The 12,715-nt window shown below is 61.1% G+C and overlaps 1 protein-coding gene across 1 annotated transcript; it reads left to right on the top strand.

Annotated features, from left to right (window-relative positions):
• The first annotated feature begins 3,066 nt into the window (after window positions 1–3,066).
• On the top strand, window positions 3,067–10,099 carry LOC126641734 (carbonic anhydrase 15-like). The gene is made up of 8 exons (XM_050318747.1): window positions 3,067–3,307; window positions 4,864–4,899; window positions 6,915–7,085; window positions 7,293–7,453; window positions 8,127–8,219; window positions 8,527–8,593; window positions 8,794–8,960; window positions 9,606–10,099. The coding sequence occupies exons 1-8, from the start codon at window positions 3,241–3,243 to the stop codon at window positions 9,822–9,824; spliced, it is 981 nt and encodes a 326-aa protein (XP_050174704.1). The 5' UTR covers window positions 3,067–3,240; the 3' UTR covers window positions 9,825–10,099.
• Window positions 10,100–12,715: the final 2,616 nt, after the last annotated feature.

Here is a 12,715-nt window from a genome sequence, read left to right as displayed (position 1 = left end):
TGGGGGCAACAAACATCTCTCCACAGCAGCTGCCTGATGTCACGAGCGCTTGGAAGGGGCTCAGTCTGGCAGGGACCCCGTGGGGCTCTGCCTTTGCTGGAAGATCCTGTGCAGATACAACTTGCCCTTCCCTCTTGCCCCTCGTTGCCTGAGGATAGGACAGCTCCCACAGGGAGCAGCCTGGAGCATGGCCACGGCTCTCGGGGCTCCCCACCACTCCCTGGGGACACACGTGGCGGGGGGGGCTGCCCTGTCAGTGTTGACCCTCGGCTGCTGTGGTAGGGCACTGCTGGGCAGCCTCCTGCTGTAAACTCCTGGCAGCTTAAAATGCGTTTTCCTGGGAGGGTGATGAGCAGCTGTGCTCAGCACGGCGTGTCCGGGGCCCTCAGCCCCTGGGAGAGCGCCAGGGCCTGGGGAGCGTGTCAGACACGCGAGGGGCCGTGTGCTGGCAGTGCCCCCGGGGGTGCCAGGCCGTGGGGTGGGAGATGTCGCTGACCCCGGCGGCGGTGGGAGCGTGGGATGAATGAAGGGGCTGTGCAGCGGCGTGTGGCCAGCGCGCATCTGCCGGCCACAGTGCCTCCTTTGTGCCTGCTGCTGCTGCGCTCCCTGCCCTGCTCCCGGCTTGCTGCCTGGGCTAGCAGCAGCTTGTTATGGGGATCAAAGATCCTTACGGAAAATCAAAGTGGCTGGAGTATTTATTTCCCATGAACTTTACCTGCTTGCCTCTCTGAATACCCACAACCTTTTGTGCGTCCATTGGTGGGCGATGTGAACCCCGCTCTGGCAGCTCAAGTCTTTGTCTTGCCACTGTCCCTGTCAGCCCGGGTCCCCGGCCAGGCTCCCAGGCGGATGTGTAGGATTTACCTCCCGGAGCTGTTCTTGGCACCTCCGCTGTGTGCTGGCGCAGGGCTGCTGACGGTGCACGTGGTGGGGGTTCCCAGCACAGTGGCACCGTGCCCATGACTGATCGATGGCTGCAGCTTAAGGAACTATTTTTGTATCTTAGTGGTATTTTTTCCCCTGCCGTGGCTCTTGCCCTTGGTGCTGTGACTACGCGTGTCTGCAGGGATCTCGCCTGGCTCCGTGGTGGCAGTCTGATGGACGTGGTGTCTCCCTGTGAGGACAACACAGAGCTGCAGGATCAGCCGCGAGCTCAGCACGACCACCAACACATCAGCAAGGTCGGCAATTTCCAGGTTTGATCTGGTTCCTATAGAAACTGGAGGTTGCTCCTGCCTAGCACGGGTGCCGGCAGCCAGCGGTGCACTCTGAGGAGCAGGGCAGAGGGGATGGGCGGGAGCGGGGTGTGGCTCAGCACCTCCGTGCTGCCACCGCCTTTGCACATGCCTTGCAGACTCCTTTGCTCCCTCGCTCCACTCCTGCCTCTCGTCGGGGCTGTGCTGAGCCCCACTCTGCTCCTACCCTTTTTGCTAGAAATCACCGCCAGAGAGGCCTGAAATCCTAAAAGAGTGTCCTGGGGAGCAATAGCTATGGGGTGTGGGGGAGTCTCATCAGCTCCCGACCCTAAGGGTCTTGGGCTTCTCCTTCACTGCCTGGCAATACAGCCTGTCCTATTGTGGGTGGGAGGAAGAGGTGCCACTTGGCAGGCTTAGGTCTCCAATGGAGGTTTCGGTCTCACAGGTGCCAGAGCAGCTCCTCTCTTTCCTGGCAGTAATGGGCAGCAGGCTGCAGACCTGGTGCAGAATACCTCATCCCCGGAGCGGGGGCCAAGTGTCAGCTGTGGCACAGATCCAGAGCTCGGGGGAGAGCTGTGCTGCTGCCCTCCTCTGCACCCCACACTGGGGACCAGATGCAGCTTGGTGCTGCCCAGGCACCTGCCTGGGGCTGGAAGTGCCTGGGGTCACAGGAGCGCCCCTAAGAACCCTTACTGAGGATGAGCCCCTTGTAGCACATGGCAGCCAGGCAGTTCTGCTGAGCCGGAGCCCATCCCCGGCCAAGCCGGCAGCAGGAGGCTGTTCCTGCTGCCCTCGCGCTGCTGCTGGGTTTGTTCATCCTGGCACTGGCTCGACAGAGCTCCCGGCCAGGGCCAAGTGCCGGTGAGGGGCGCTGCAGCCTGGGTCCCGTGGCCTCCTTTCCACTGCTGCCTGAGGATGGCACAGATATTTTAGGAGAATGTGACAACACCATGCTCCTGTGTTCTCACCCCCTTCCTACCTGCCTGCTGAGAGAGCACAGCGCCCTAGGTGAGATCCTGGCTCCCGTGGGACCTGCATGGACAGGTGCAATGGGAACGGCATGTGCTCACTCCGTGATGAGGAGCTGAACAGCTGCCTCCACCAGCACAGGAGGCCTGCACTGGGTACATAAGGATTGTGCCCCAGTGCTGCCCCCCTGCCCTGGCCAGCCTTGGCTGTGAGAGCCTGAGTCACTGCAGCTGTGCCCACTGAGAGGAAAGGGCTGAATCCTTCCCCACCAGAGTGCGGCTCCTTGGTGAGCCCAGGGGCTGAGGGTCCCCTGTAGTGTGGCTGTGGAGGCCGCCTGGGCACCGAGGAGGTGCTCGCTGGGCTTTGCTCACCGGGCTTTGCCCAGGCAGGAGCCTCTGTCTGCAGGGCTGAGCTGGGTTTGATCTGTGGGTCCCCATGGCACCACCTGCCCCTCATCAGGTGGGAGCCACCAAGCTCAGGCGTGGGAAATGCAGGACCCGCTGCTTGCTGGGGAGTTGCCAAAGCTGGGGGCGAGGGTATGTCCCACAGCATGTGTCTGCAAGAATTGGGCAGGGGGTGGGGCAGAGCTGGTGCCCCCAGCCCCTTCTGCCTACTGGCAGTCCCCTGAAACTCATCTCTAGTCCTACATACTGCGGGGGTGGGATGGGGCGCAGCGGGGATGCTGCTGAACTCCAGCTTTGGGGATACAGAGCGGGATGGTACAGCGGGGCACCCCCTCAGCAGGGAGAGAGGCGGCCAGCCCTGCATCAGTGGGATCCGCCAGCCCCTGCTCCCCGCCTGTCCCTGTCCCTGTCACCGCGGGCAGGGACCCGGCGGGCGCGAGGGGCTGGCCGGGGGCCGGGCTATCCCCGCTCCCTCCTAGCAGCCGAGGAGTTAAAAACTCAGCCCGGGTGATGAATATGTAAGAGCAGAGCCCAGGCTGGAGCCGAGCATCTCCCGGGCTGCGGGCGCTGCCAGCGCTGCCGCCCGCACAGCCCAGCACCGGCCCCGCCGGGCGCACTGCGGAGGGACGGGACAGGGCAGTGCGGGGATCCCCCCGCTGCCCCCCGCCGCCATGGGCCCCACCGGGCTCGGCATAACTTTCCTGACTCTGCCCCTCGTCGTGCGAGCGGCCGCGGGAGGTGAGCTGCGCCCCGGGGCAGCGGGGCCGGGGGTCCCGCGGCGGGAGGCGTGGGGCTGGGGGGCCCGCAGGGGCACCGCTTATTCCATTCCCTTCCCACACGCTGTGGGATGATGCGGGCTGGGGCGGTTGGATACAGGGACTGGGGGACCTGGTCTGGCCCAGGATCCCTCTCCAGCGCTCCCACCACCCTCCTCCCCGCTGCTGGATGTCCCTGTGCACCGCTGGGCTCGGGAGGTCTCAGCCCGCCCTGGGTTCTGTGCTGGCCGGGCCAGGGTCCTCTTGGGCCACTGGGGTCTTGGGCTCAGCCCACCCACCCCATAGACCTGCACTTTGGGGAAACACCAATGAGGACGAAAGCTGCGAGTGAATGGGCACTGACATCCCGGGCCGAGGCTCTGGGTGCTCACCTGCATCCGGGCCAGGCTGGGGGTGGCCAGCACTACCTTGGCTCCTGCCAGAGGATGCTCGAGGGCTGGTGCGTGCAGGTATGAGGATTTTCCAGGAGTTCGGCTTCCCCCTGGACCCTGAGATTCCTGCCCTGTCCTGCTCCCAGTTCTCCTCTGGGGCTGGTGTCTCTTGTATCACTGTAGTGAGAATTTGGATGCAGTGCTACCGGCTGGGGCCATGAGCAGCACAGGTGGAGGCAGGCAGGGCTGCCTTTGTCCTGCTGGTTCAAGCGGCAGTGGCTGGCACAGGAGCATGGCTCGGCTCCCCTGCAGCCGGCCCGCTGGCATGGCCCCTCGGCCATCAGCGGGACTGTTTGTGTAGGCTGGCCCTGGGCAGCCCCAGGTTGGTCCTGGTTGCCAGAAGCAGGATGGGGAGCTGAGGAGGGAAGGGGTGCAGTCCCCAGCTCCCATTGCAGAGCTGATGGTCCTGAGCAGATGTGCAGGCAGCAGAGCAGGAACAGGGCTCCAGCTTTCTCAGCATCCCCTTGGTATCCCTGCGTCTACCGTGCCAGCACTTGCCAGCACATGGGTGGTCCCACAGCCCCCCGAGCATGGGCAGCTGGTGTGAGTTCGGCAGCTCTGGTTGAGGGGCCCCTGAGTGATGGGACAAACCGTCACCCCCACAGCGTGGGCACAGGCCTGCCCACTGCCTGCCTGCTGCAGCCCCCAGCAACTGCCTGCTGCTGCCAGCCCCCCCGCGGGAGCCACGGGGAGCACCAGGGAGGGCTGCCACAGCCCCCTCGGCTCCCGCTCACCCACGGCTGCGGGAGGGCTGCAAGGCATCTGCTGTGGGGTGAGGGGCTGCCTTGCTAGGATGGGTAGGGGGGGACGGCTCCACAGGAGCTGGGGAAGGAGCACAGCGAGCAGCGAGGCTTGGCTGCCTTGGAGCAGTGATTCTGAGGGAGGTTTCCCTGTGGAGCGGCTGGGGGAGGCAGGGAGGGTGTGAAAACACCAGCCAAAAATAACTGGGATGAACACAAGTGTCGGCGGGACCCCAGGCTGCAGTGAGGGATGTCCTCACTGTTGGGGGGCTGGGCACAGCCGTGTGTGGGTTTGGGAAGGGGTGCCTGTCTCCATCACCTGCCCTGAGCTCTCCTTTCGCCTGCAGGGCAGTGGTGTTACGACTCACAGGACCCCCAGTGCGGTAAGTGGTGCCAAATGTGGGAGGGGGGTGTTGGGGTTGTGCAGGGCTTGGACCCCACAGTGCCTGGCCAAGGGCACCCTGGGCAGCATCAGTGAGGTTGCAGAGGGAAGCATGGCATGGAAAAGGGCAAATCCCCCCATATCCCTCCAAAGTGGGAATGGTTAGAGAAGCTTCACTTTGGAGGATGCTGGTGTAGAGACTTGACAAACACCTGAGCCCCTCGGAGTGACTTGGCCCCACCCTTGACCCCAACCAGGTCTGGGTGCTCCTCTGGCAGCACCAGCTTTCCCCCCTTCACCTGAAACAAATTAAATCCTGGATTTAAAATATGCCATTAAAAACCCCAGCGCAACACAGGCAGCAAGGGTCTTGGCAGGCTCAGGGGCCCAACTGGAGAAGGGACAGCTCCCTTTGGGGAGGCAGCAGGCCTACCTGTCTGGCTGGGGAGAGAAGTATGCCTTGGGGCACTTTGTCTCAAAACATGCAAATAGCTTGTAAGAGGTTAATTAAAGATCATCAAGCATTTAATCAGCTGTTACGGCCCAACTGTTTTATAGCTCTTGGGTTTACATGCCCCGTGGCTCATGAGTATGGATCGCTGGGCTCCACTCATCCCTACTGGACCAAGGATTGGTCTTTCCCAGTTTAATGTTGTCAGGGTGGCGAGGGCAGGTTTTGGCAGGGGAGAGGGACCGGTGGGAAGCGGCTTGGGCAGCGTGGAGCCGGCTGTGTGCCTGCAGCCGGCTGTGTGCCCAAGTGGAATGACTCCTTAATGAACACACCAGGTAGTTGGTGGGGCCACTCAGCAACCCTCCATGCCAAAAAGTTGGTGGGACGCTGGCACAGCCAGGCTGTGGCTGCCAGGGCTTCCAGGCAAAAAGTTGCCTGGAGTAATCAGAGGAGAACACAAAGGGACAGGGCTGAGCCCAAGGGGGTAGGAGGTGGATTCAGTCCACAAGTATCTGTGGTTTTGTCTGCTGAAGAGGAAGGTAAACGTCAGAGCTGAACCATGGGGCACTGCTGGGGGAACAGTTCCCCAAACCCTGCCTGCAGCCAAAGGTTACCCAGCCATAATGTGTGCCAGAGCAGAGCCAGCAGTGTCTGCAGAGGGATGCACTGAGCTCCCCTGGGACTGGAGGTACTCTGAGTGGACAGGGCTGATGATGCTGAGGGAGCTCCTGTTACCTGGCCAGGACTGAGCCCAGGTACCGGCAGTGCCCAGTGCTGACACCTCTACCCAGAGCATCTGCAGCCTGGGCTGCACCAGGTGAAGAAGGAGTGAGGTGTCACGGCAGCCACACTGGAGCAGTGACCAGTAGGGTGGTTGACTACATCCCACAGCTGTGGATGCAACAAGTGTTGCAAGAAGAGGTGATGCTGGGGCGATGGGGACAAGCTACATATATGAAGTGTGTGGTCTGGCCATGGTGACAGTTGCAGGGATGTCAGCTCACAGCCCCCCAGGCAGCACTGTAGGTTTGCCATGGGTCCAGCTGGCTGCCAGTGCTGCCATGTCCTCACACAGCTCCTGCCATTGTGACCCCCTACCCCAGGAGCTGCTGATGGATATCGTGTGGTCACACAGGACCCTGTGTAGGATTCACCCCAGGATGAGTTATGTGGCCAGGGTGCGCTGTCACCTGTCACAGCTGGAGAGAACAAGCATGGGTAGGCTAAGGTGTGCTAAAACTCAGGGACGGGCAGAAGGGGTTTGGGAGAAAAGCCCGCCCTTCACTGGCGGCAGTGTGGAGGGAGGGACGCTGCTAAATATAATCCCCGGCCCCTCGAGGAAATCCTGCTGAATTATGGATGAGGCTGCAATAAACCCCTGCTCATCAACAGGGAGGAAGCTTTGCTGGGCAAGAGAGCAGCTCCCACGGGATGCAAGCGAGAACTACTGGGCTGGCAGGGACAGCAGGGCTGGCTGGGGACACAGCCACACGTGGCCTTGTGTCCCCCCTGGCGGTGGCAGTGGCTCTGTGGCTGCCCGTGGTGTCCCTGCTCCTCCTCTGCAGGGCCCAGCCACTGGAAGGAGCTGAAAGCCACATGCGGCGGCAACAAGCAGTCCCCTGTGAACATCGACAGGCGCCGGCTCCAGCGGGACAGTGGCCTCGGGGACATCCTCTTTGAGGGCTACGACCAGGCTCCCCCCGGCAAGTGGAGGCTGACAAACAACGGGCACACAGGTGCGTGCTGAAGCTGGGCACCTTCCCCTGTCCTGCCTCCCTCGTCACCATCCCACCCTGGGCTTGGCTCTGCTGCCACTCCCGGGTGCTCCTGCTCTTGTGTTGTGGCTCCTGCCCCGTTTGTGTTAGTGCTGGAGGAAGAGCCCAGACGTACCAGATGTCCCCCATTCAAAGCCCCCTCCTCACCCTGTGCTACTGCCCTTGCAGTGATGCTGAGCCTGGCGAGCGAGTCGGCCTCTGAGCACATCACCATCAGCGGCGGGGGCCTCCCCGGCACATACCGTGCACTCCAGCTCCACTTCCACTGGGGCAGTCCCGCTGGGAATGGCTCTGAGCACACCCTCGACGGGCGCCAGCTCCCCATGGAGGTAGGTGAGAAAAAGTCCCCATCACGCTTGGGGTGGCCCAAGTCCTTGGTGTGGTGGGAAGGGGTGGTGCTGGGGCATCCCAAGGCTGCCATGCAGCCGGTGACAGGGCTCTTGTGACGCTGCGCTGGTGGGTTCAGCTGTGCTCCTACAGAGGCACCTGGGTGGTGAAAAAGCAGTTGATGTGAGACTCGAGGTGTTTCTTTACCATGCGTGGGCCGAGCTGCCTCATCCAAGGCACTCAGCAGCGTTTAGGGGGCTCAGTGCCCTGCCAGGACCACACACTGAGTTAGTGAATGCAAGCGGGAGCATGTGGGAGCGTGCTGTGCCAAGCACATTGGGATCCTTCAGGGTGAAAGAGGCTCTGCACCTCTAAAATATTCATTATCTGCCAGAGGAAAGTAGAATTTATGTTTTGTGGCTGGTGAGCACCCTGGGACTGCTGGCCCCGTTTTGCACACCCTTCAAAGGATGATTGCTTCACTGGGGTGCTTTGATCCTCCAAGCAGCCATCCCACAAATGCGCCAGCGGGACCAGGAGGGCTTTTCGGGGAGTAGTTGACTCAGTGTCTGGTCACCCCAGGCTGGCCAGAAAGGATCAATAAGAGAGGGTCTTGCTGCCTGGGTGTTGGGCAGGGGCAGTTGTCCACGATTGGCTCCTCTGTGCTTTCCTCAGCTACACGTCGTCCACATGAATGTCAAATACCGGACGCTGGCAGAGGCCAAGGGGCATCCCAACGGGCTGGCTGTCCTCGGCTTCTTCTACCAGGTGGGTTTGCAGGGGCTGCTGGCAACAGGGACCCCCCAGAAACAGGGTATTGGTGGTGCAGCTGGGGGAGCATTGTGCAGGTGCCCTGTGGGAGCAAGAAGGGGCAGGAAGGCTGAATCTCAGCCAGGAGGTGCTGGGGAACCTCAGTGGGGAAAGGTGCCGGGGGCACGCCCAGGCTGGGAACCCTTTCCTACTGTTCTGCAACAATGTGGGGTGAAGCTCTGCCTGCGGGTGCTCAGCAAGACACAACTCTGGATGACACAACTCTGCCCTGCCTGCCTTAGATGCTTATTCTCCCCATCTACAGGTCTCTGAAACCCCTAACACCAACTACAACACCATCGTGGTGGGGCTGAGGAACGTCTCCCGTGCTGGTGAGTCACATCCTGATGGGGTAGGGCAGAAAGGAGAGACCCTGGTGTGGGAGAGCAGGGTTGCAGCCCAACAGGTTGGGTGGGGGGGCCTGCCAGTCTGTGGGTCCGTCTGGCTGAAGGGAAACTAATGGAGGTGGTCCCACTGTCCCCACCACATCCCTGGCACGGGACAGGCTGAGTGCCCATGTCTTGCCCCACAGGGGACTCGGTGGATTTGGCCTCCACCTTCCGCCTGAGCACACTGCTGCCGCGTGCCGGCCGGCTCTCCGGGTACTACCGCTACCAGGGCTCCCTCACCACCCCCGACTGCAGCGAGGTCGTCGTCTGGACTGTCTTTGAGGAGCCGGTGGAGATCGGCCGGGAGCAGGTATTGGCATGCACAGCTCCACGCTCCAGCACCTGAAAGGCCGAGCCCCCTGCGTGGCCCCTCTCCTTCCACTTCCTGACCCTTGAGCAAGAGCACAGAGTCACCTCTATAATAATACTCCTGGTGACTCGGCAATTAATTAGTTTTATGAGGGTTAAGTAATGGAGATGTGGCCACCAACCAGTGGGAAGAAATCCCATTCCTAGTGCTCTCCTGCCCAGCCTTGGTATTCAGAAAGAGAATCTACTGAAGCTCAGTAGAGGCTCCAAGGAGGTGGGTGGGTGGATGGATGGATGCATTCATGCATGGATGAATGGATGGATGGATGAAGTTCTCCTCTGCTGCCCAAGAATCTTAATAGGTGTCTGTCCTTGAGGGAGTCATGGGCCAGCCACTGTTTAAGTGTTTGGTACTGGCACCAAAACACAATTAGATCCTTTAAAACTCAAGACCTGATCTTTGTAAGGACCTACAAGTCTGGCTTTAGGAGAGCAGTGGGGGGTGATGGGAGGATGTCCACAGGTGAGGGACATGCCGTGGGTCCTGTGCCATCAGCAGCAGAGCAGTATGAAGGGGGCTGAGAGTGGGCAGGGGGTTGGGGTGCCTTGTGAAGCAGCTGCCCACCCTGCCTCTCCCCTTGTGCAGCTGCAGGCATTTGTCAGCACCCTCCACTTCCCACCTGACGGATCCAGGCTCCTAAAAATGATCAACAACTTCCGCCCACCACAACCCCTCCGCAGCCGGAAGGTCTTTGCTTCCCGGGGGGCCACGGCCAGTGGTGGGTCCCTGCATGGGGGCCACCACGAGCTCCTTTCATCTCTGCTCCTCCTGGCCCTGCTCAGCCTTTTCTCACCAGTCCCGTAGGGTCTGGTCCAGCCTGTCACCAATCTCCACAAGAGCATCACCCTGCTGCAGTGGAAATGAGGAGGTGATGTATCTGGTTCAGGGAAAATGTGAAAAAAAAAAAACAACAAAAAGCATGTCGAGACCTTGACTGCGTAAAGATTTTGTGAACTTGGGTCTCTGCAGAGGTGGATCTCTGCAAGTGTGGAACCACTCTGTAGCTGGATGGTGGGAACAGCTGGGAGGGTGACACTGTAGGGGCTGGAATAAAGCCAAGGTCCTTGCCAGTTGCTGCATCTTTGGCTCTGTGTTCCTTCGGTATTGCTGGGGCAGGTGCTTGGCACGGGGTTGTAGGGTCAGTGGGGAGGGAGTCGGGGAACTGTGTCCGGGTGGCACTCAGGGATGCCATCCCCTGCATGGTGGGCATGAAATTCCCCATCCTCCCCCTCCTTCCTGTGCAATAAATCCTCAGGGCCAAATCCTGGCTCAGGGTCCGTGCAGTCCCTGTGCTGCAGACACTGCCCTGTCACTATCCCTAGGGTTGGGGCTGGCTGCTGGAGGGATGGGGTTGTCACTGGGAACACAGCACCTGCAGTGCCCTAGTGCAGGGAGCAGGGATCTTTCCACAGAGCTCATTTTGTGCTGGCAGGAATAGCTGCAGTTGCTGGTGCTACTGGGGCAGAGCTGGGTGAGTGGGGTGGTTCATAATTAATGTGCTGGAGCTCCAGGCATGTTCCCGTCTCCTCGTGAATTATGGGTGAAGAGCACAGGCCGTTATCTGGGAGCAGAGAGGGGCAGGCTGAAGTTTTTCATCATTTCTGGAGGGAACCACTGCAGCACCCGTGGGCACAGGGGTCCTGAGAATCTCCCTGTGAGGCTTCAGAGGTGAAGCCTGTGATGGAGGAGGCTCTTCGTGGGTGAAGGGGGCCAATCTTAGACCCCCTGATCCCCACTCCGGGGTTCTGGGGCTCTGTGATCCCTCAGAGCTCAGGGCTGGAGCTCCGTGTACGCCGTGCCACGGGACACACAGGACACACAGGACATACGGGGCTCATGGGACACATGGAACACAAGGAATACACGGGACGTGCAGGACACGCGGGACACAGGGGACATGCAGGACACAGGGGACATGCAGGACACGCGGGACACACGGACATGCAGGACACACGGACATGCAGGACACACGGACATGCAAGACACGCGGGGGCGCCGCGAGAACGCGCACGGAGAGACACCTGATGCGCCGCGGCAGCCGCCAGGGGGCGCTCGGCTCCCGGCCGCGTCCCCGCCACTGCCACCGATGTGTCCCTGTGCCCGAGTCCTGTGTCCCTGTGCCCGTGTCCTGTGTCCCTGTGTCCCTGTGCCCGAGTCCTGTGCCCGAGTCCTGTGTCCCTGTGCCCTTGTCCTGTGTCCCTGTGCCCGAGTCCTGTGTCCTGTGTCCTGTGTCCCTGTGCCTGTGTCCTGTGTCCCTGTGCCCTTGTCCTGTGCCCGAGTCCTGTGTCCCTGTGCCCTTGTCCTGTGTCCCTGTGCCCGAGTCCTGTGTCCTGTGTCCCTGTGCCCTTGTCTTGTGTCCCTGTGCCCGTGTCCTGTGTCCCTGTGCCCGTGTCCTGTGTCCTGTGTCCCTCTGCCCGTGTCCTGTGTCCCTGTGCCCATGTCCTTGTGTCCCTGTGCCTGTGTCCTGTGTCCTGTGTCCCTCTGCCCGTGTCCTGTGTCCCTGTGCCCATGTCCTTGTGTCCCTGTGCCCGTGTCCTGTGTCCCCGTGCCCTTTTCCTGTGTCCCTCTGCCCATGTCCTGTGTCCGTGCCCATGTCCTTGTGTCCCTCTGCCCGTGTTCTGTGTCCCTCTGCCCGTGTTCTGTGTCCCTGTGCCCGTGTCCTGTGTCCCTGTGCCCATGTCCTTGTGTCCCTCTGCCCGTGTCCTGTGTCCCGATGCCTGTGTCCTTGTGCCATTATCCTCATGGCATTGTCCCCTCGTGTCCTCATACTCCTGTCCCCCATGCCCCTGTTGCTCATGTCCTCATGTCCTCGTGTCACTGCCTCCCTGTCTCTGTCACCCATGTCTCATGTCACCTCATACCCTTGTGCCTCACATTCCCTTGCTACTGTTCCTTGTGTCCTTGTATCACTATTCCTTGTGTCTCCATGCACCTGACCCTCATGTCCCCTGTGCCACTGGCCCCCATGGCCTTATGCCACTGTCCCCCATGTCCCCATGCCACTGTGTTTCTGTCCTCACGCCTCTGTTCTCACTGTGCCCACATTCCCTGTGCCCTCCCATCCCCTCCACTGTGCCCTCTGTTTCCCCTATGTCCCATCATGTCCCCCTGTGGCCCTTGTCCCCCCTGGTTCCTGTGTCCTCCATTCTGTCTGTGCTCTCATGTCTGTCCATTCCCACTATTCCCTAGTGCACGGCCCAGTCCCAGCCCCGTGCACTCACAGCCCACAGGGCAGCTGCCCCATGAACCCCATGAACCATGCACCCCAGCCCAGGGTGATCCCAGCCCCAGCTGGTGAAAGAAGGGGCCCAGTTTGCCCCAGTGAGCCCCACATGGCTACAGACCCCCAGCCCACTCCAGTACCAGACCAGGGTGTGAGGGGCACCCAGATGGTGGGACCAGCTGCCTGCCAAGGGGGACCATGGAGGGTCCAGGCTGTGGTTCTCCACAGGCACTGACAGCCCTAGGAACAGACATCCCATCCACATTCCCTGGGGGACCTATCCTGTGGTGTCCCCAGCAGAGGACTGCAGAGGCACCAGGTAGGATCTGGCAGCAGAGACCGTCTGTGTGGTTCGACACCAGAGTCTCAGCACACACTGGGCAGCCCTGCTGGGACCCCAAATCTGGGGAGTGCTGTGCCTCTACTGGGAATGCTGGGCTTCCCTGGCTACCTGGGAGAGGAATGTGCAAAT

Source organism: Myiozetetes cayanensis, unplaced genomic scaffold (assembly GCF_022539395.1).
Source record: "Myiozetetes cayanensis isolate MyiCay16 unplaced genomic scaffold, myiCay2020 scf21, whole genome shotgun sequence".
In the NCBI taxonomy this organism is placed as follows: domain Eukaryota; kingdom Metazoa; phylum Chordata; class Aves; order Passeriformes; family Tyrannidae; genus Myiozetetes; species Myiozetetes cayanensis.
This window is presented reverse-complemented; position numbering and strand designations above follow the sequence as displayed.

What these genes read in the sequence shown, in the direction of transcription:
- LOC126641734 (XM_050318747.1), top strand. Translation starts at nt 3,241, where the DNA reads ATGGGCCCCACCGGGCTCGGCATAACTTTCCTGACTCTGCCCCTCGTC. An exon ending in CTCACAGGACCCCCAGTGCG is followed by an intron (nt 4,900 to 6,914) that starts GTAAGTGGTGCC and finishes CCTCCTCTGCAG; the next exon opens with GGCCCAGCCACTGGAAGGAG. An exon ending in GAGGAACGTCTCCCGTGCTG is followed by an intron (nt 8,594 to 8,793) that starts GTGAGTCACATC and finishes CTTGCCCCACAG; the next exon opens with GGGACTCGGTGGATTTGGCC.